We start from the raw sequence: 24,768 nt of genomic DNA, 5'->3' as shown, positions 1-24,768 counted from the left end.
ACAAGAATCACGTTATATTTTAAGATCTAGAAATAAATATTAAAATTTTGTTTAGATGTAGGTTAAATATTTAAAAAAAATTTTTTTTTAAAAAAAAAATTTTTCACAGAAAAATGAAACTGATGTAAAAATAATCATATAAAAAATTCTGAATATTTTTACGTATTAATTATGCTTGTTAGTTTTTGTTTTCATACATGCAGTGTCTGCACTTGTGATGTACTCGTTATGAAAATGTTATATTAGAAGTAACATGTAAAGAAGTAAAAATATTGAAGTACTTACTAAACTGATTATTTGTGTTACTTATAAGAAAGTTTGTTGTGGTTTAAAAATGTTGAATTTTGTGTTTTGTGAAAGACTTTCTCTTGGCGCTAATGGATACAGCGAGTCAGCCATTTTATTGCAGTGCGTAGTTTCTGACTTTTGTGGAGTGCGCATGCTCCTGGAGTGGATTTGATGTGTGATTGACAGCTGACAAGGAAAGCGTTGCATATCCAAGTAACGGTTGTAAACAAGAGAGCGTTCGGAAGTTTTTAGAACACTGGCCGGTAAATATTCAAGTTGGAAGGAACTTGATTTTTTTTGTGTGTGGCAGTCGGAAGAAATTTTATAGTGTATTCCGAAAAAGGAATAGTGGAAATAATAGGTTTCAAGGAGGAATAAGTAATGAATAAAAGGAAATCTTGAAACTGTAAGTTTTTTTAAAGTGGAAAAAGTTAAGACTGTCATTTAGTATTGTGAATGAAAGAAGAACTTGTTGCTTACATTCTAAAGTGAATGTTTTTCTTAGAGAAAAATATTGATAAAGAAGTTCTATAAGTATTAAGGATGCTTGAAAGTGAATGTTTAGAAAATATATTGATTAAGAAGATTTATAGGTATTAAGGATGCCTGATCTGATGAGTATTGCTACTAAAAGGAAACAAGATTTAGTCAAGAAGACTTTTATGTGTGTTACATTGATTGATGAAAAGGATCCTGAAAATGAAGTACAGAGCTGTATAACTTCTGGAAAAGAGCCTTAACAGAAAGAGAAAAAGACTATGAACATTTTTTTGTGATTGTGAAAGAAAAAGTGTTTAGTCTTAAGAGTAAGTTTATATTTTTAAATAAGGCCTTGGATCCATATAATCTGTAGTTATAGTTATGTATTATTGCTAGAAGTGTATATATATTGATTTAGTTTTATTAAATGTGTTTATTTTGTACTTGGTTTTGAGTCAATGATTAGTTGGATTCTGAAAGAGAGAGTTAAAGTCATTGCACCAATTGGAGTGAACTTTTGTGCAATACAATAACATATAGGGACACTCGGAGTCAAAATAAAAATAATTGTTAGTAAAAGAGATTTATATAATAAATCACCTCATAAGTATATAGTATAATTATTAACAAAGGCACAGCCGGTAGACTAAATAGTTGATATAAAATATATATATAAAAAAATGAGGGAATATAATATACAATTAAAAAAAATAACACTATCAGTGCTAAGGAAAAGCTCATGGATAGAGGGCCTGAACCAAAAGCGCATATCCCTTAGCACTAGGACCATAACCGCTAAGGCATTTAGCTTCTTCAACATGTTAAATTTAACAAATTAAACAGTTGAGTTGTGAATGACTCAGTTGTTTGATGATGCCATAATCAACTGTTATGCGAGTGAAATGGAAAGCTATTCTGTAAAAGAAAATGTAGAACTTAATTTTATTAATTCTAGATAATTCTCCAGTCATCCGACTTACATCGATGATCTTTACCCCAAGGTCATGTTTCTCCCTCCAAACACTAGTCCATTGATCCAACCAATGGATCAGGGAGTTCTTGCAGTGTTTAAGGATTATTATCTACGGAGAACTTTTTCACAAGCCATTTCCTCCACTGAAGGAAATGATCACACTCTCGTGCCTTCTGGAAAGCATTCAATATTTATCATGCTATTAAAAATGTTACTGTGGCTTGAGATGACATGACATCTCAATGTATGAATGGCATATGGAAAAATACATTAAAAAGGTTGTGCATGATTTTGGAAGTTTTAAAAAAAATGAAACCCTTTTTTATAAATTGAGTGAAGAAATAGTGGGCCCAGCAAACAATCTGAATCTCGAAGTGAATAGTGACAACATATTTCTACTCATAGAAAGTGCCCCTGAAGAGTTGACTAATGAAGAATTAGTCGAACCTGAGGAACAATGTGCAGAAGACGAAGAATGAGAAAAGGAAGAGGGAAAAGAGAAACAAGAAACAATTCACAGTGAAGGGTCTTGCAGAAATGTTCTCTGCAGTTAGCGATGCTCTCAAAATGGTTGAAGACATGGACCGTTCAATGTTGAACGCTACTTATTAGTAGAAAGGAAAGTACATGATGGGTTTGCTTGCTATAAACAAATTTATGATAAAAAGAAGAAGAGTAATAGGCTAAGCACATTGAACATTTTCATCAAAAAAAAAAAAAAAAAAAGGTTACGCCAGAAGAGCAGCAGCCTGGTTCTTCACATAGGGAAGGTAATGAAGTAATTGATGTAAATGATGTAATTGCAGAGGAAGATTTGAATGATTATTCTCTTGTTTTATTGTGGCAGTAAAGCAAAGTATAGTTTTATAATGTTTAAAAATTATAATGAAGTATACTTATTATGGTTAAGTCCTTAATCCATATAACTCTGTTGATTTTATGTATCGACTTACGTCTTGCCTTATATAATGGAACCCTGACGTAAGTTGTGGGATGACTGTATTTATCATCATCATCAAATTCCTGCCATGTACCATCAAGGGGTGTACAGGATATGATAGTACTACGTGAAAAATTTACATCATTACTAACTTCCTATCTACAATTTTCCTCCAAATCAAGAGTCTGTTATCAAGGCTCCAACATTATCAGATCTTATATTTCTGTCTTCTAAGGCACTTTTTACTGTATCAATCCACCTATATCTTGATCTTACTCTGGGTTGTTGTCCTGCCAACCTGGCTTGTTTTGGTTATCTTTCCTTGCCCATTCTGTTTCAGTGACCATACCACCTCAGATTAGCTCTGCTAATGCATTCCTGGATGCTGACAGTGTCAAGTTCTTTCCTAATATCCTCGTTTTTTAATAAGATATTGCCATTGATACCATCTGTTTGTGTCCCTAATCTTTCTCAGGACTCTCACATCTTCTTTCTCTAGTCTTTGGTCAAGTGTTTTACTTCTGACCCAGCTCTTTGATCCATAAGCTAAAACTGTTTTGTATACAGCTAATTTAGTGTTTTGACTATTTTCTCTCTTATTCCATATGAATTTATTCTTTGACTTCCTACCATGCTAGCTTTCTCGATTCTGTTGTCTATTTCCATATTTAATTTACCATCTTCACTAAAAATCATGCCTAAATAGCTGAAATGTTTTACTTGTTCCACTGGTTCTCCATTCACAATGCAGTTGACTTTTTCAATGCTTCTGCCTATTTTCATTGTCTTTGTCTTGTTATTGCTGACCTTCATACCATATCTATTACTACAGTTATTCAGTTTAGTCAGGGAATCTTGCAGACTTGTAGAGGATTTATTTAGAAGTATGACATAGTCCGCATAAAGCAAAGAGCTGACATTAATTTTGATATCAGGTTTAATACCACTTTCCTTCATAATGCGATCCATATAGATAATAAATAACAGATGGAATAATGTACATCCTTGTCTGACACCAGATTTAACATTAAACAACCTTCCTGTACTTCCTTCAGTTCTAACTGCTGACTTACAACTCAAATAAAGACTAAGTATTGCTTGATATAATGCCCCATTGACACCATATAACTGTAGCATTTTGAATAGTTTCTCTCTTGGCACCTTATCATATGCCTTTTCCAGATTGACAAAACTTAAATACAGATCGCATTTTTGAAAATTATGGAGACAACTACCGTGTTTGAATAAAAACTTTAGTTTAAAATAACTAAAATCTACATTCGACGTTATAACAAAAATACTGTTAATAAAATACTCTATAACACTACAACAAAAACGAATCTAGATTACAGTAAAACCATAGCCATCCCATACATTAAATGGTTATCAGAAAAAAATCAACAGAATCCTACAACATTATAACCTCAATGCCACCTTTAAACTACCCACTAAACTTAAAACCATATTCAGCTCCTCTAAGGATCCTCTCCTCCCATTAGCACATCCTGGAGTCTATTGCATCCACTGCACCTGTAACTTACCGTACATTGGTGAAACAGGACGGACAATCCCTATACGCAAGAAAGAACACATTAGACACATTAAATATAACCATTATGGTGAAGCAGGCCTCTCAGACCATGCACTCAACACCTTACACCAAATCAACTGGAAAAGCACCTGCTCCTTACACCGCACAAAAACCTGGTACGAAAGGAAATTTAAGGAATCCTGCAAAATCCTGATAAACCACCCAAATATCAATAACAAAGATGGCATGAAAATTCCAAGGATCTGAATGGCACCCATTCAGCCTACCTAATATGAAAGATCCAGCATAAGTCAGGACTCTAACCAATCCGTAACTAATATTAGAAACCATTCCATACCAACTGGCTGGAATGATGTTAATATATATATATATATTAGACAACACTAATAATAGGACTCTAGTGTTGATGTATAATTTTTTATTTTTATTTTTTTAAATTTTTATTATTTTTTTTTTTTCACCAGAGGTCAGGCCAGCAATTGTGGTAGCGGTTGGTCAGTGTCTTTAATGAACCAGTTTCGTTGTAGTATAGCTTGTTTCCTGTGTATATTTGTACGCTCCAGAAGATGATCTTGACATAAAGGTCGAAACGTCGAATGTAGATTTTAGTTATATTAAACTAAAGTTTTTATTCAAACACGGTAGTTGTCTCTATAATTTTCAAAAATGCATTCTGATTACCGTGTAAGCCTAAAAAAAAGGATTAAATACAGATCTTTGTTATATTCCTATGATTTCTCAACTATTTGTCGTAAAGTGAAGATCTGATCCTGACAGCCTCTATTTGGCCTGAATCCAGCTAGTTCTTCCCCAGACTTTTCTTCCACAATTCTTCTCAACAGTTTCTCAAATATACTTGCATAAATCTTACCAGGAACACTCAGTAGGGAAATACCTCTATAATTTTCACATTCACTTTTATTTTCTTTTTATATATGAGAGCTCTACTCCAATCGTTGGGAATTTGTTCCTCTCTCCAGACCTTTTGAACTATGCAGTGCAGCCACTGTAAGATTTTATACCTCTATACTTCAGCATTTCTGGTCGAATATCATCTACTCTTGCTGCCTTTCCACATTTCAAGCCTTTGATGGCTTTTTCTACTTCAAGTATGGATATGTATTTATGACTGTATGACTCTTGAGTGTTTTTTACCACTGTGCTATCACTGCTTGTTTCATTTTTTTGTTTTAGTCACCCCTATTATGTCGATTTGGTACTTATCTAATTCCTCAACTAGCTCCATTTCTTTGCCATTTAGGCTTCTTATGTTGATAGTACCGATCTTTAACTCTGGTGATGTTGAGTTGGGGTGTGTTTTCAGATTTGTTCCAGTAGCTGACTTTTCACTGTTTTCCCTGGTTCCCTAGCGAAAACAGCGGGGGCCTTTTTTAACCAGGCGATGTCCCATCTGGCATGAAATTCTGTCATGTTGTGGCATCATTTTGTATTTTGGTTTAAGCCAATAAGAATACAATTTGGTCAGCTAAATCCCAAATTGCCAGCCCATCCTCGTTCGTTCAGTATCCAGGTAGATACCCAACAGGGTGCACCCCGAGAAGGTGATGATTGGACATTAGGTCAGAAGCCCTGCTCGGTTCTCCACATTCCTTTAAAGGCTATGTGGAGGTCTCCTTTCAGTTATACAGCTTTGACCGTTAAGCATCCTGACTGTGTGTGTGTGTGTGTGTGTATATATATATATATATATTTTTTTTTTGTTGTTGTTGTTTTCTTTTTTTAATGTTTATCCCACCCGTGAAAGGTTGTAAACCTCTTATACATTTAATACTGTGGGTGAGCTAAGCATGGGATGATCTAGTCCTCTTTCTCCAGATACTAATCAGTATTTCTTCAACCAGCTACAGAACTCCATTTGGCATGCTGGTGGTCTTACAACAACAACTGCTGGCAAAAATAATCTCTTCACCTAAACAATTTCAGAATCAACCATGCTGTAGTAAATACTCTCCCTTAGCGTATACGGTATGTAAGTTTCTATTATTACAATTTTACTTGCCTACTAGTAACCACAGTGATGATGAAGTTGAAAGAGTATGTGCAGAATAAAGAATTTAATCAAACTCACCAAAAAGGAAGACAATCATCAATGAGAATCTTACTGTCATGGGTGATTGGAATGTGATTATTGGTGAAGGGAAAGATGGCAGAGAGATGCGAAAGTATGTACTTGGATGCTGAAATGAAAGAGGAGATAGACTTTTGGAGTTCTTGCCACCAATTCAATCTGATCATTACTAATACATGGTATGAGGTACCAAAAAGAAAGTATGCCTTGAAAGTGCCTGGGGATATAGGAAGGTACCAGATAGATTACATTATGATAAGAAATAGATTTAAAAATCATGCAAAAGTTACCCGGGAGCTGATGTTGACAGTGACCGCAATTTGGTTTTATTGAAATGCAGTCTGAAATTTAAAAAGCTGTCATAACCAAGGATAAAGCTCAAATGGAACATAAATAACCTGAAAGAGGAATACCATAGAAACTATAAACAGCAAACTGATGAAAGCATTAAAACTGGAGAGTGCGAAAAGAAAAACATAGAGAAAAAATGAACTGTCTTGAAGGATGCAATCATCAAGGCTGCCAGGACATTCTAGACCTAATAGATGAAAGAAGAAAACATAAAACCTACATATAAAAAATATGATAAATAGAAAGTGTAAAGAAGCAAAAGAACAGTGGTATATAGAAAAATGTAAAGAATAGAAGATTTAACAAAGACTGGGAGAATCTAAAAGGCTTATAACATTATAAAAGGAATTCAGCAAAACAAGACAAGAAGCACAATTATGATGATGAACAGGGGAACATATAAGGAAGAAATTTCAGTAAGATGGAAGGAGTACTTAAAAGATCTATACAGTGGAAAAGATCTAGATGCCAAGGCTATAGAAAATGAAACAAGATTTGATGTGGAAGAAATTGGTCCAGCTATATTAAAAGATGAATTTGAATGGGCACTAAATGAAATTGACTAACAAGGCACCAGGTGTTGATAACATTCCCTCGGAATTAATAAAATATTCAGGAAACGTAACTAAGTCATCCCTTTTCAAGATCATGAAGGATAGATATGAAAGGGGATCATTCCCAAAGACTTTACACAATGCTCTGTCATACATATCCATTCCTAAAGTAAATGATGCAAACAAGTGTGAAAATCATCAAACGATAAACTTAATATCACATGCTTCAAATATACTACTAAAAATTATACAAAAAAGATAACAAAGAAGGCTGAAGAGTATATTGGCAATGACCAGTATGGATTCAGGGAACAAGAGAAGTAATCCTAGCTCTAAGAACAGTTATCGAAAGAAGATTTGTGAAGAATGAAAATACCTTGATAATCTTTCTTGAATTGGAGAAAGCCTTTGATAGTAATGACTGGAACCAAATGTTTTGTCTCCTAAAAGCAATAAAGGTAAATTGGAGACACAGAAGGCTCATATTTGATCTTTACAGGCACCAAGAAGCCCTAATAGAAACAGCCAGCAATAAAACAAAAATCACAATAGCAAGAGTATGTAGAGGTGTAAGACAGGTTGCTTTCTTTCACCAATACTGTTTAACACTGCCCCAGTTGCCACAATAGTCTTTACCCTTTCTCCCCCCCCCCCCCCACAAAAATGCGCTCTAATTCAAAATAATATATGTATACATATTCTGGGTCTTTTTTCCTGCCAATCTGCCAGAGAACACTTGTTTTGCTAATCTTTCCTCTCCCACTCTGTTAAAGTGACCATACCACCTGAGATTAGCTCTGCTAACACATTCCTGGTTGCTAACAATGTTAAGTTCTTTACTAATATCCTTGTTTTTAATATGATATTACCATCGATGCCATCTGTTCATGCCCCCTAACATTTCTCAGGACTTTCATATCTGCAGTCTCTAGTCTTTGGTCAAGTGTTTTACTTCTAACCCAGCTCTCAGATCCATAAGTTAAAACTGGTGTGAACACTGTCTTGTATACAGCTAATTTAGTGTTTTGACTAATTTCTCTCTTATTCCATATAAATTTATTCATTTGACTTCCTACCATAACAGCTTTGTTGCTTCTGTTGTCTATTTCCATATTTAATTTACCATTTTCATTTCAAATCATGTGTAAGTAGTTGAAATGTTTTACTTGTTCTATAGGTTCACCATTCACAATGCAGTTGATATTTTCAGTGTTCCTGTATATTTTCATTGTCTTTGCCTTGTTATTGCTGACCTTCATAGCAAATATATTGCAAGAGTTATTCAGTTTAGTCAGGGAATCGTGCAGACTTTGTAGCAGATTTATTTAGAAGTATAACATCATCTGCATAGAGTAAAGAGCTGAGATTAACATCCCAATGTTAATATCAGGTATTATTATTGTTGTTGTTGTTCCGGGAAACTCCAAGGAGTCGACAGACTCATCGAGAGAGGCCCTAACATCATGTCTGGAACAACTATTCAACATTTACACAGTATCTATCATATCTTGCCTTGAACTCATTCACGGTCGTAGCACCCACAACAGGCTCTGGAAGCTTATTCCACTCATTCACCACTCTCCAAGTAAAAAACCTAGCTCTAACACCCTTGTCAACCACGCTCTTGCCCAGCTTCCATGCATGGCCCCTAGTCCTCCCACCACCAGTCATATTTTCAAAAATATCTTCTGGATCAATCTTATAAAAACCCTTCAGTAATTTGAATATCTCAATCATATCACCCCTCCTTCGCCTATCGTCCAATTTCTGCAACCCACAAATCCTCAACCTATTCTCATAAGGTTCATTCCACAGACCTGCTATCATCTTGGTCACTCGTCTCTGGATCCTCTCCACTTCCTCCCCATCACGAAGAAACCCTGGTGCCCATAACTGGGCACAGAAGTCCAGCTGGGGTCTTATCAAGGCTCGATACAGAGGAACAACAACTTGCTTCTCTCTGCATGTTAAAGTATTTTTCATAAGCCAAGTGATTTGGTGAGCTGTTTTAGTTACTTTTGCAATGTGCCCCCTAAACTTCAACTCCCTATCCACCAGTACTCCCAAATCCCTGGCCTCATCAATCTCCTGGAGTACGGTTCCACCTATGTGATATACTGCTGCTATTCTTTTCACCCCAAAGTGCATAACCTTACACTTTGCCAAATTAAACTGACATCCATTTTTCCTAGCCCAGTCCTCCAAACTATCCAAATCATCCTGTAAAATTTTGACATCCTGTGCACTCACAATTGCTCTACCCAACTTTGCATCATCAGCAAACAAGTGAACACTTCCTCTCAAATCCTTTCCAGTATCATTGATGAACAAATTGAAAAGCAGTGGTCCAAGAACAGACCCCTGTGGCACTCCACTAGTCACAAGCCGTCTTTTAGACTCCACTCCTGAATAAACCACTCTCTGGTATCTCTCCTTCAACCACCCTCCTATCCATCTCACCAACCCTATATCTATCCCCATCTGCTCCAGTTTACTGATTAGGGTTCCATGTGGTATCCTGTCAAAGCCCTTGGCTAGGTCCAGTAGTATCACTGTAAACCCATTACCCCTATCCAGTTCAGCCGTCACTGTGTTATAAAACGTGAGCAAGTTACTGATGCATGATCTACCCTTCACAAAACCATGTTGTCCCCCATACAATATCCATTTTCATCTATCCAATCCTATATTTTTTTCTTGACTAATTTCTCTAAGACCTTGACAATGATTCCTGATATGCTAATCGGTCGGTAATTTACAACAGCTGTCTTGGAACCACCTTTATATGCAGTGGAACAATTTTCCCTTCCTTCCACCCGCTCGGGACTAACCCAGACCTGAGACTCAAATTAAACAAAATGGTCAAGGGTACACTGACAATTCTTTAGCTGCTTCTCGTACTACACGAGTTGGTATACCATCCAATCCCACAGATGTATTGACATTGAGGTTATGCAATAGACTACTCACCTCCACTTCATTCACCACAATTCCCGTATAATCTACTGGTTTATTCGTTTCTGCAATGTCACCACCTGGATGATATATTCTTGCAAAGTGCTCACTCAGTAACTCAGCTATCTCAACTGATTCAGTTACCTCCCTACCATCAGCATTCTTTAAAATCATTCTGCCATGTACATTTTTCCTTTTACTTGCTACATATCTAAAAAACTGTTTAGGATTCTCTTTAGCCTGCATGGCCAATGTTCTTTCGTAATCCTTTTTTGCTTTTCTTACCACACTCGTCACCCTTCTGGCCTGCGCTTTATACCGTTCATGTGCCTGCTGGTCACCTTTCTCCTTAAATTCCCTCCATAGTTGTTTCTTTTTTTGCAGCTCAAGCTTAATGGTGTTATTCATCCATTCAACCCCTACTTGATTTATTATTCGCACTCTAGGTATACAATCAGCCATTGCTTCATGCAAGCACTTCTTAACTACCTCCCATGCACTATGAACTTCTAGTCCTTGCAGTTGTACATGCCATGGCACTCCAATCAAACTCCTAAGCTTTTCATACTTTCCAGCCCGATAATTCCACATGTACCCTGTCTTAATTGAAAATTCTACACCTTTAGCCACCTCCCAAGCCAAGACCCTATGATCAGTCTCACAGATTGATGGCAATGTGGTCATATTTGTTACAGCCAAATCCTCAGATGTAATTACTAGGTCAAGCACTCTCTGACCCCTAGTATTTTCCATTACATGCTGTCGCAGATAGTTATCCCGCATGAAATCCAATTCCTTCCTCCCGTGTGTCCTCTCCTCACTCCAATCAATGCGACCATAGTTGAAATCTTCCATAATAATCACACTCCTACTCATTTCTTCTATTTGCTTGTGCATATTGCCACCACCATCTTTTCCATCACCTGGTCTATAGCAGCACCTAATTGTATATTTAGTTCTGCTAGCCACAATCTCACACCAAATGGCCTCAAATGTGCTCTTTTCTCTATCCTGCAATTCAACTTCTATTCTCCTTGGCTGTAGCTCATCAGCTATCATCAACAATACTCCTCCCCCCATTTTATTCTCTCTGTCATTCCTGAACACACTATACCCATCACATTCAATCCCACTAGCTATATCATCTACAGTCAGCCATGTTTCACTAATATCAATAACCTGTGGTCTAGAAGTGCCAACCATGGCCAAAAACTCTTCCTTCTTGTTCCTAATACTCCTAGTATTAGTGTACATGAATTTAAGACCCCATTAGCTCCAACCCTACCTTGATGCCTTATATTAACTATCCCCCTCTGGTTTGTTGTCCTTATTTGCTTTAGCATATTATATTCATTCTTACATTCAACTGCCTCCCTAAGGACTGTATATCTATCCCCCCTCCCTTAACAAATCTAGTTTCTCTGAATTTGCACATCCACTGCATTCAGCAACATTTTCTCAAGTCTTCTTACACCATAACCATTCAAATACAAGCCATCCATCTTATATAGATCCTTTCGCCCATCAAACTCACTCCACACGTCCACAAATTCCACACCACTCGTCATACATAACCCACGCATAAAGTCATTCGCAATTATGGCCCTCCTTTTAAACATTTCACTGTCATACCGTGGCAAAAGACTAATCATTCTAACTCTCACTCTTTTCTTTTGCTACCTCAAACAATTCATTCAGGTCTTCTATCATTTCCATTTTATCTCCTTTCAAATCATTTGTACCTGCCACAACAATCATTTCTTTTACCCTTTCCTTTTGCTCTCTAATAGACTCAGTTACATTCTTTATGGTCGCACCAGGTTGGTACGATTTTGTCAAATCCTCTGCTAACACACCTCGTACTAACGAGTCTCCATACAGCACTCTATCCTTCATTTTGTTCATGTTCACATTCATACGCCTATTTTTCCTGTCATACCTTTTATTATTGGTTGGTTCATTCAGTCGACTTTTGTTTATGCACTCTGGCTGCTGTTTTGCTCTTTCTATCGCACCATTCAACAACGCGATCTCATTCATTGCATCTATCTCATCTTTTGTATTCTCTGAGAAACCATTAATACTATCATTCACAATTTCTACATTCACACTCTCATAATTCTCATGTACAACCTTGCCGTTTCTTGTCATATCGCTATTTTCTTCATTCTGAAGTTTGACAAAAATATCACACTCGCAATCCGAAATACACTTCAATTCCTCATTCTCCCTACATTTTCTACACATATTCAATCCTTTATTATCATCTATCCACACTCCGTAAAGCGTACATTTCACAGCTAGTACACTGACTCATTTCTTTTATACTATTGTTCTTTGATAACGATGGCGAACCATCATTACTGGCCGCCATTTTCCTTCGTACAGGTGCCATAATTATTGCAACGTGTTTTATCAAATAATAAGTTATACACACCAAAAACACACAAACAGACGCACCAAAATACGCAAGGCAAACAAAACTACGCAATATTAACTAATTTTATCAACAATAACTGAAAATAATACTTATCTTATCAGGAGCTTGCACGAACACTACACACTACGATATAACCTCGAACTCAAACCCTTGGTTTGAGTTCGTGGTTATATCATAGTATACTACTATCTTTCATAATGTGATCCGTATAGATAATGAATAAGAGAGAGGATAATGTTCATCCTTGTCTGACACCAGATTTAACATAAAACCAACTTCTTCCTTCAATTCTAACTGCTGATTTACAACTTAAATAAAGACTAAGTACTGCTTGATATGATGCTCCATTGACACCATACAACTGTAGCATTTTGAATAGCTTTTCTCTTGGCACCTTTTCATATGTCTTTTCCAGAACTACAAAACTTAAATACAGATCTTTGTTATATTCCCATGATTGCTCAACTATTTGTTGTATAGTTAATACCTGATCCTGACAGCTTCTATTTCGCCTGAATCCAGCTTGTTCTTCACCAACCTTCCCTTCCACAATCCTTCTCAACTGTTTCTCAAGTATACTTGCATAAATCTTACCACGAGCATTCAGTAGGGAAATACCTCTGTAATTCTCACATTCAGTTTTAATATATATTTAATTTAATATATATATATATATATATATTGTTTGTTTGTTTTTATGTTTTATTTCAATATAACATAGCATGCTTATTTTGTTTGGAGTACTCCTACTAAAGAAAATAAGCATGCTATGTTATACTGAATTGAAATTACAGGAACTTTGAAAACCTTCAGTAATCATTTTATTTTATTAGTTCAACAAATGGGTTAGTTGCATCCCCAACACAGTCACCAGAAGTATTTGGCTTAAGAATTCGAAATAATCATCCTTTATTTGATGATCCAGAAAAAGAAAACCTGTCAACTCACATAAGAATGCAAGATAAGAGAAATCGGTATTTAATGGAAAGCAAGAAAAAAACTATGGGAATTTTGAATAGACCATCTTTCCAGTCAAAAATTAGTGATACAGGAAAAATAGAGAGTCACTATTCTCAGGTTAATGCTTATAGTAATAAGTCGGATGCAGTAACCATTGACCTTGTTTCTTCTCAGCCTGCTGTCAAGAGGTAAGTTTAAGATGCATTTGTTTCTGATATGCATTTATGTTGTGTTTTACAGGTATTAAAAGAATATTGTCTTTGTACTCATTCGTATTGTATTTAGAGTTTAATAATATAAACTCACATGAGATCACAAATGTGTGATACCTGTGCTTTGTGTGGAAGAGGAGTTTGTTTAGTAAATTAGAAGCTGAACTGTGTCTGGATGTTGACCAGTGGCTGGTCATATTTTTTACATGCTTAGAGGAAAGTGGTATACAAGACCGTTTTGAAACCAATTTTCACTTATGGATTTGAGAGCTGGGTTAGAAACAGGTGATTCTTATTATTATTTGACACCTCCAGGGAGTTCATAGACCCATCGAGGGAGGGCACCTCCTCTACAACTCTTATCTACACCAACGCCATCTATCGCCAACCACCACCACTAGTATTTCCACAGACAATCACAAACATCCATGCCCACGGCGGGATTCAAACCTGCAGCCTTTTGGCTGGAGAGTGGGTATGCTAACCACTCGGCCAGCCAGGCTGATTAAATGGCTAAAGACCACACACACATGCGAGTTCTGCTAAAATTAGGGAAATAAACAGATGCCATCGCTCACAACATGATTAGCAATGTCAAGTTGCTTCCTAATCATGCTAACAATGTTAGCATCAAGAATGTGTAGGCACAGTGCTATGGCCAGCGGATGACTGCACTCAGATTTGTCTTAGAAGATCGAAATATAGAAACTGAAGTACTGGCATTGACAAGTTAAATTAATTTGGAGAAAGTTGTTGATAGAAGATAATTAAAGCTGAGAGAAAATACAGGCTCATCTCCTAATTGTAATGAAAGAGGGTTACTCCTTCTCTAAGCGATATGTAGTAAAATGCCAATGTAGATTTCAGGAAATACTCAGATATAATTAGCATAAAGCAGTTTAATAACAAAGCGATTTATATAAGAAATCTTAATTTGTAGCACCTTTTGCAGCGCTGACTGCTACAAGACGTCCCAATGTGGTGGATATGGGAGTGACCTTTAGATATAAAGGTTAGCTGCGAGATAAACAGGGAAACTTGATGAATAAGCAGTTGCAAGTGAAATATCCTACATGTATTGTGAATTTGAATAGTTCAAATATATCAGGGGGGAAGTGTGACTTCAGTAGATTGAGGGTTTCTATTAGTGGTACATTTGTGAATAGTGAAGTGATGTCAAAGCTTACTATTAAGTCTGAGCTTTTTAGGGTAAGGTGTTGTAAGATGCTTTTTAGGTGTGCTGAATTTTTGACAAAGGTGGGAGAATTGTTAGTGAGAGTGGCTAGTAGCTTCGCTAAATGTCTAGCCAGTTTGTATGTGGGACTATTTATACTGTCCACAATTGGGCGTAGGGGTGTGCCTGGTTTGTGAATTTTTGGTGATCCATAGATCCTTGGTGTTTTAACATGGAAGGGTTTGAGTTTGTTAACTGTGTCTTTGGGCCAGGAAGTGACTTTTTTTAATAATTTTTGTGCCTTATTCTTTTGTGCGTTGGTGGGATTGCGAACTATAATTTTGTATGTTGACTGATCTTGTAATAGTGTGTGCATTTTGTTTTCATATTCAGTTGTGTCCATCACCACGGTTGCATTTCCTTTGTCTGCTTTTGTTATGGTAATCTGGCTGTTGTTGTGTAGCTTTCAGCGAAATATCAGCATCAAGTTAATAAATTAATTATTTACTTAGTTTCTGTGTTCTATTATACCGTTAAAATAATAAACAACATGTTCGACGAACACATAAGTCTGTCCACACGTTTAAGGATTCTTCACGGAGACGATATCGTACGCAAGACACGACAATATGGTAAGTGGAAGTTGAAATTGGCGCGGCAACTAAACAGGTTAGCCTTCTTAAAGAGGTGCCGAGACACCAAATTAATACCGAACTGTTTTAAAATCAAAAACAAGTTCCACTCGGCCAAAGCCCAACGCATCTATAAACGAGCGAGTGTAGCGCTGTTACGGGAACAGATTAACACCACTCGATGGGAATTAGCACAAGCAAATACAACCATCAGCGCATTACGAGAATTACTGCATAATATTCTAAATACGGAACTTTGGCAGATCTTAGAGAACATCACCGACGCAATGACAAAAAAAGAATTCGACAGAGTCAAAAACCGCCACCAAAATAAGTTCGAAAATCTACAACAACGGAACACCATACAACGACCGCAATTACAACAAGACCTCGTCGTCGTGAATCTATCGTCACTCACCTTAAGCAAAGAGGCCACGACTGCTTTAAGTCGAGGGCACAACTTTGCCATAACTCCCAAGCAAGTTCCAAAAGCCGAAATAATGGCGTCCATCGAACGAGGAATATACGACCTGCCTCCAACAATAGCTAACAACATACGTTTAGATGTGGCCAACATCCTAATCAAGGTCCAAGCCTCCCAAAAATAATATCCCACATAAGGAATTCATTGCTATAAAAGAGCTACACAACAACAGCCAGATTATCATAACAAAAGCAGACAAAGGAAATGCAACCGTGGTGATGGACACAACTGAATATGAAAACAAAATGCACACACTATTACAAGATCAGTCAACATACAAAATTATAGATCGCAATCCCACCAACACACAAAAGAATATGGCACGAAAATTATTTAAAAAAGTCACTTCCTGGCCCAAAGACACAGTTAACAAACTCAAACACTTCCATGTTAAAACACCGAGGATCTATGGATCACCAAAAATTCACAAACCAGGCACACCCCTACGCCCAATTGTGGACAGTATAAATAGTCCTACATACAAACTGGCTAGACATTTAGTGAAGCTACTAGCCACTCTCACTAACAATTCTCCCACCTTTGTCAAAAATTCAGCACACCTAAAAAGCATCTTACAACACCTTACCCTAAAAAGCTCAGACTTAATAGTAAGCTTTGACATCACTTCACTATTCACAAATGTACCACTAATAGAAACCCTCAATCTACTGAAGTCACACTTCCCCCCTGATATATTTGAACTATTCAAATTCACAATACTTCACTACTAATTCACAAGTAAAGTAGCACATGGAAGAATGCCTACAAATGATATGCAAACTGGCGACTGTGGGTCTGTGTCCTCAACAAGTGTCGTGTCTGGCAGGAGAGACAAGGACTCTCAGATCATTAGCATGCAAAATCCTTGTATTAACATAGCTACATGTAATGTAATCATCTGAATATGAGCAGGAAAGCTAGAGAATTTGAAAATGAAATGAGAAAAAATAAATATTATAGGAGTAAGTGAAACAAGATGGAAAGATAAAGAAGTTTCAAAGTGACGAATACAGAGTAATTCATACATCCACAAAAATGGACAGGGCAGACTAGCATTTTTAATCGATAAACAGGCAATCAAAACACTGATGGAAGTAGAGGTAATCAGTAAAAGATGCATGATGGCAAGATTATCAGCCACACCAGTGGATCTGATAATATTACAAGGACACAATGAAGATGAAGTGGAAGAAATCTATAATCAAATGAAGGATTATTGAGAAAGGCAAAAAAAAAAAAAAAAAAAAAAAAAAAAAAAAAAAAAAAAAAAATGTAGTGATAATGGGAGACCGAAATGCCTCAGTTGGAGAAGAAGAAACACTTGATAGCAGTGGAAAGTTTTGCTTTGGAACAAGAAATGAAAGAGGATGAAGACTAATAGACTTCTGTAAACAAAACCTTATGATTATTAACACCTGGTTTGAAGCCCCCAAGAGGAGAAGATACACTTGGAAGAGTACAGGAGAACAAAAGTATTTCTAATTGATTACATCATTGTAAAATAACAATACTGAAACCAAGTTGAGGAAGTTGTGGCTTCCCAGGAGCAGATATAGGATCTGACCACACCCTAGTAATGATAAAAAGCCAACTAAAATGGAAAATCCCCCAAAAAATCCAAAGCTAGAAAGAAATGGAATTTAGAAATTTTAAAAGAAAATGAAGCAAAGATTCAGAGATTTCATAGACAAACAAGTAGACAATTTTAAACACGAAAAGAACTGGGAAATACAAATACCGATCCACACTCTGGAAAGACATCAAAACAACAATAAATTTAGCAGCAGAAGAATGCCTAGGAATAAAGCCACAAGAACCAAAAAAAAAAGCAATGGATCACTACTGAAATACTAAGTAAATTGCAAGCTGGGATTTTTGACTTGAGTTGGATAAATAGCAATAAAAATTAATTTTAAATAAGCTAATTTTTTATATATATATATATATATATCTTGGAATGCTTTGGCATATACTTAATAGATCCAAAACTTCAATAATGATCAAAGATTTGGAGAGAAATGGCAGCAGGCCCTCATTCCAACAGGGATTATTCTGGTTACCCATTTGGAATTTTGGGATCAATATAATAAAAATAATTAGCCTGGGTAATTTGTATTTCTCCTTTTTATTGTCTGTCACATTTGGTAATGTAGTGCCAGAAAACATGAGATTGAAAATGGTTGGGTGAAGGATGTTCTCTAGAAATGAAAAAGTAATTATATGGTTTGAATTAAAAAGAGAAGAGACATATTCAGTTTATTTGGAAAGAGCTGTTTCTTGGTGTTTGTCAGATGGCAAGGAATATGGGCTATTCTGGTGGATAGATGGATTATTTGTGTCATAGCATTGTTTCAGCTTAGTGACTTTAGAGAAAGGGAGCTGGTTCGATTGCAAATGTCTAAGTCCCCCCGAGAAGATGAATTCACTGTTTCGATAAATAGAGAGATATTGAGGGCAGAATGGTTTCTTTTATATGAATCCCACTGATGAAAGTTTATAGTTGTAAAAAAAAAAAAAAATCCTTAGCCCATCTATAATACTTTGTTGTATGCAAGTTAGAATTGAATAATCCCGAAATTCTGATCTTAAAAACCAAATGAACTTTTTCAAACCACTTGAGCTTCACTAACTCAAGGGGGGGGGGGGGGGGCTTGGACAGTGAAATCACTTGCCACCTGAAGACATTCAAACATCACTTCCCACAGTTAGCTTCTAATCCATAACCTGTTGGGTGAAGTGTGGAAGCATTATTCACTTGGCCAACACCAGAGTGACAATAAGACAATTCTCATAACCAACTTATGGGAATTGGGTTTACTGTAGCTATGCTTCTAAAGGATGTTAAACATTTTTATTTGCATTGAAATTTGTTAAAAACTTCTTCCCTTAATGGTTTGCTTATAAGATCACCCTTGTGGTATGGAATTGAAGTATCAAATAAAGCAGAACAGATTTTGAAAATTAATTGATTCTAATGTATGCAATAGAACGTATTTATTAGAGTCAGTACTATTTTTTAGTACTGACTCTAACACAGAGTGAGAAAATAAAGAAATAATTGTGAAATATTTTGGGAGTTGGTAACCTTCATGCTTCATTTTCCCTTCAACTGGCACTTGTTTGCAGAAAATGGCTCTCATTATGCAAGTGATTACCATTAATTTCACAACATGGTAGGAAATTAAACCACCCCTGTTCATTATTGCAACCTTTTTAATATCACCCAATTAAGAATTCTTGCAATGTTGACAGCGAAGCCTGAAAAAAAAAGTTTTTGGAAAGATTTGACTGAAATTTCAAGCACAGAAGAACTGCATTAGTCCAATATCACGTTTTGAATGGGAAGGTGTGTTAAAATATTATGAAGCTTTTTTTAAAAACTTATTTATGATAAAATTATTTTATTTTTTTCAGGAAACTTTTATCAGCTACAAGAAGTCCTCTGGTAGAGATTAAGACACCAAAACGTTTAAAATCTTCTGTTATCCAATCATCATCAACTGTTGAAGTAGAAGACTCTACCGAATCTATCTGCACTAAGGTTAATAGTCGTAGTCCATTTGCAGGGTAAGATACTACCTTGAAAATTCAGAAGCTATGCATTTTTCTTGAAAATTTATATATATGCTACTATTTTTAATGCTAAAAAAAACCTAGTTCAACATTGCCATGTTGAACTAGGTAAATAAAATAGGAGTTGTACGGATGCAATGTATTTTATACGTTGACTTGTTTGAGAAGGTGTTAAAATTTTTTTCAGAGTATTTAAGTATGCCAAATTTTTGTACGGAATTTATTGACTTAGCATGAAGATAGGTCTATATTCTTTAAGGAAAAATATAGATTTTGGCATTTGACAGGTTAAGAAATGGTAACATTAGCATAAAAAAAACAGTAAGAACTTAGACATCTTATATCACCAATTTATCTTTAATGATTACCTTAAAAAGCAGTTTATAAACTATTGTGTACAGAGAAACCATATTTTTATATAGAAATAGATATAGCACATTGAACATTGATATACAAAAAAGTAAAGAAAAAATAGTAATAAAATAAACTTCACGAATAGGAGGCAATTTGTAATGTGGGAAGATTTAATGAGCCTTACCTGCCTGTAGTTGCATTAAAGATTCTAGTAAAACAAAAGCACAGCTATTTTTTGATTCATTAGATAAGGCAACTTATAAAAATAAAACGCCTAATCAGCAGGATAGGAAACAAATATCAGACATATAGAATTGTTAGAACATTTGGAGAAAATCAAAGCTACTTAGTACCTACAGGATTTCTTTTCCTGGTATGAACTACATTACTGACATGCTCCAACATTAAGATGTGAATAAATTCACAAGAAAAAAGGAAAGCCATAATTACTGACTGTTATTGTTTGTAGTGCAGGTATTGGTCCATAATACAAAGGTATACAAGAGATTTGAAATAGCGAGTGATCGTTATTTTTTTTTTGTAGCAAGTATTATATTAAAAGCAATATTTATTAACACTAGACCTCCATGGAATCAAGAAACACATCTGCCAAAAGTCTGCCTTTAACCTATTTGTAGTTTCTATGCTCACCACATTCAGGTAATGCATTTCACTAACCAACCACTGTTCCTCACTCCTTGCTTGCACAACTTATACAGCTCCTTCTACAGCTTCTGCCCATCTACTCAATGAAAAATCTCCTTAACATTATTCTAGTAACATCACCTCACTAATTTATATGTCTCAATCATATCCCCTTTCCTTCCATTAACAATATTTTGTAATTTGCATTCCTCTCAATCTATCTTCCTATCTCACATTCCAGAGTACCCATTGCCATGTATAGCATAAGTGAAGGTTCTCTAAGATATCCTTATCTCTTTGAAACCAGGTGATATGATCTGTGCACAGTAGTTCATGTGGATCATGATCAAGGCTTTATACAACAGAACCAATAACCACCTTGCTTCTGCATGTCAAAATCCTCCTCGTGATTGCCATAAACCTTTTGTGATCTCGTAATTTTAGCAGTATGGCCTCTAAACTTCAAATCTCTATCCACCACTACCACTTGAAGATTTTTCATCTCTTCCACCTCCTTCATAATTTCCTTTCCATAACTTCATCAATTTTATACTCTGCATTCCATCTTTTCCTACCAAATTTCCAGATTTTACACTACAACATTAAACTGGTAGCTCCACTCGCTTGTGCACTCACACAGTTATTTAGATCCTCCTGTAAGGTCACATCTACCCTACTGTTCATTATTCTTCCTAACTTTCCATATCTGCAAATAGCTTCGGTTAAACTTGTCCCAATATTATTAACATAGAAATTAGACAATGATGCTTCCAAAACAGACCTTTCCAGCACACACTGCTAGTGACCTTCCTGTTTTGGGACACCACTCCTCTATACACAAACTGCTGATATCTGTCTGACAGCCATTCACCTATCCAGCTCACTAATCTTATTCATTTCCATCTTTTTCAGTTATCTTGTCATGTGGCAGTCTCTCAAAGGCCTCAGAAAAATCTAAATAAACCATTACGTATGCATCTCCCTTATCTAGTGAATTTGCCACCTTATTGTAGTACATAAGCAAGTTGCTGACCATCATAGAGAGAGAATACTATTATCAACAAGTTCTGAATGATAGCCCTCCCACATTCTAACATCTTAACCACAATATCAGACTCGCATGGGCTACAAATTATAGGCTTAACCAGCCTATAATTTGTAGCCTCAGTCTTATCCCCTTCCACTCTGAAGTGGAACAGTTTTACCTTCTTTTTTTGGCTCCTTTTGGAACTTTCCCTGTTGCAAGACTAATATTAAACACGTAATGCAAAAGATACCATTAATTCCCTGGAGCATTCCTTCAAGAAGTGGTGATGTCAAGTACTGCTGTATCACTATCATTACCTCCTCCACTTTATCCTTTATACTTCTATACTCCTCAGAGATTGTACAGTAGTCCCCTTATCCTCAGTTTCAGTTACTCGCAATCAACCCTCGGTCTGAAAATATTAAATGGAAAATTCCAGAAATAAACAATTCTTAAGTTTCAAATTGCATGCCGTTTTGAGTAGCCTAATGAAATCTCTCACCTGCTGCCTGGGACATGAATCATCCTTCTGTCCAGCATATCCATTCTGTACTGTATGCACTACCCGCCTACCTACCAGATCACCAGTCACGGTATCTGCAGTGATTGTGTTCAAGTAACCCTTATTTTACTTAATAATGACCCCAAAGTGCAAGAGTAATTCAGATATGCCAAAGAGAAACCGTGAAGTGCTTCCTTTAAGTGAAAAGGTGAAAGTTCTTGACTTCATAAGGAAAGAAAAAAATGTATGCTCAGGCTGCTAAGATTCCATTCACATAACTTTTATTACAGTATATTGTTATAATTGTTCTACTGTTGTTAATCTCTTACTGTGCCTAATTTGTAAGTTAAACTTTATCATAGGTATGTATATATAGGAAAAAACATAGTATACATAGGGTTTGATACTATCCATGGTTTCAATTATCTGCTGAGGATCTTGAAACATATCTGCTGCAGTTAAGAGGACTACTGTATTCATGAAGATGAAATATCAACTGTTCACTGAATATCTCAACCATATCTTCTTTGGCAGTTAACCAGCCTACTATTTTCATCCACTAATATCATGCTCCCATAATTATTCTTTCTTCTTCTTATGCACATATTGTGAGAACTCTAGGATATTTCTCGATCGGCTAATTTCTGCTCACCACACTTTTGCTGTCCTTACTGAATCATCTTCTTTAGCTTGCTGTTCATACTCCTCATGTAACTGATTATTACCCTTCATCTTGTGCTGCCTCCATAGAGCCTTCTTTTTCCAGATTGCAATCTTAAATTCTTCATTCCACCCATCTTATTCCTACCTTATTCAACTTTTTCACCTTTGGAATACACTTGGACATTGTTGCTGTGAAATATCTTTTGACCAGTGCCCAAGTAGCACCTGTCTCTCTCTTCCTCCTAACTTCTCTTTCCATGCTATAGCTCCCATTTGTCTCATAAGGACAGCAAGGCTAGTGATTATGAAATAATCACTAGCCTTGCAGTTCTGCATGTATCTTTCCTTGTTCTCATATGATTTCAATCCGAGTGATCACCTCATGGTCACTCTCACCAACTGGAGGAAGATTAGACACTTCATTGACAATCAAATTCTCTTAATGATCAGATATAAGACTCAGTTCTCGTGTCATCCATTACATGTTGCCTAAGATAGTTGTCCCTCAAGAAATTCATTCTTCTTATTCCCTGATGTTGTCTTTTCATTCCAGTAAGTATTACTAAAAATATCAGGTGAGCCTCATTAACATCAAGTTTACTTAATTCCTGATATTTTTTGCCCACTCATGGTCACAACTCCTATACATCTCATGTTTTGAGATTACTACTCACAGCATATTGGTAGGAGAGCAGGTATGTTATCCTCTTGATCATCTAGACTTATAATATTGTCTATTATTTATGCAAGCAGATTTAACTAAGTATGAGAAATGCATTAAGAAAATTTAATTATTCTTATCACTTGGATTCACTTCTGAAATTGCATCTGATTAATTTAATCATTCAGTAAGTTTAAAGAGAGCATATACAGTGGAACCTTGGTTATCGAACTGAATTCGTTCCTGAAGGCTGTTCGAAAACCGAAACCATTTTCCCATAAGAATTAATGTAAAATGGATTAATCCATTCCCGAACCCCAGATGATTGTTTATTTAAACCTTTACAGCAGTACTTCATAGTAGGGGTATAATCGTTCGTCGTAGAACTCGCCACACTGTCAATTGGGGGCACACATATGGCATGGGAAATTGCTCGCATGCTACATTTGGGATGATCTGCAACCCTACTTAGAATTTTCTCTGTAACATGTGTCCTTGCACGCCCTGTATCCTGCATGCCGCTGACAAAGGAGCCCATTTTGCACTGATACCGGTGCAATTGCTGAAAGGTTTTCCGATCAGGCACGCGTCTGGTCCGAAAGCTCTCTCGGTACAGTCTTTGGGCTTCCCTCGCATTCCCATCTGCGGTTCCTTAAATGAAATGCATGTCAGCTTTCTCCTCATTTGTGAAAGAATCCATCCTTTTTGCACTCCACAGTAGAAATAAGGACCACTGCAAAAACCAGCACGTATAAGTGTTCACTGGAATGCACCCTCTAGCTCTGCACCGCTTGAGTTTGGACCATGCATTGTATGACGAAAAGTGCTTGTTTAGGTGTGTTCTATCACCCCTTAAAGTTTGGCCCAAGAGTTCTGAATCACCCTAGATATCAATTCAGCAATCAAAATACTATAATAAATGCATATATATATAGAAAGTTTTTTACCTTCGGTTTATGATACGTTAAAGATACCAAGAAATTACTTGGTTTTAATCCTTTTCTCAAGGAAGCAAAACTGTATTTTGCACGTGAAATTATATTTACTTCTGAGCTATTTGTATATAGAGACCAATGACTTCATATCACTTGCCTTAGTATGTATCCCATAAGGCAACCCCCCCCCCCCCTCCCTATTCGGACATGTATAATGCAATGTGTAATGGGAAGGGCCACTGCCCAGACTGGTTTCGACCTTTATTGAGTTTTCATCAGTGGGAGCCACATCCAGGAAAGATACCAAGGTTGAAGTAATGCAGA

General features: G+C 36.3%; 1 protein-coding gene across 1 annotated transcript in view; it reads left to right on the top strand.

The window, feature by feature from the left end:
• The window catches only part of LOC150109709 (uncharacterized), a 288,439-nt gene that overhangs the window by 64,772 nt on the left and 198,899 nt on the right, over window positions 1-24,768 (top strand). Inside the window, exons 5-6 of the mRNA XM_090403014.1 lie at window positions 13,456-13,770; window positions 19,499-19,651. Coding sequence (XP_090259140.1) covers window positions 13,456-13,770; window positions 19,499-19,651 — 468 coding nt within the window. The remainder of the gene's footprint in view (window positions 1-13,455; window positions 13,771-19,498; window positions 19,652-24,768) is intronic.

Source organism: Typopeltis vanoorti, chromosome 2 (assembly GCF_054136105.1).
Source record: "Typopeltis vanoorti isolate ZY-2024b chromosome 2, IOZ_Tvanoo_1.0, whole genome shotgun sequence".
Lineage (NCBI taxonomy): Eukaryota > Metazoa > Arthropoda > Arachnida > Uropygi > Thelyphonidae > Typopeltis > Typopeltis vanoorti.
Note: the sequence above shows the minus strand (reverse complement) of the source record. Positions and strands in the feature narration are given on the sequence as shown.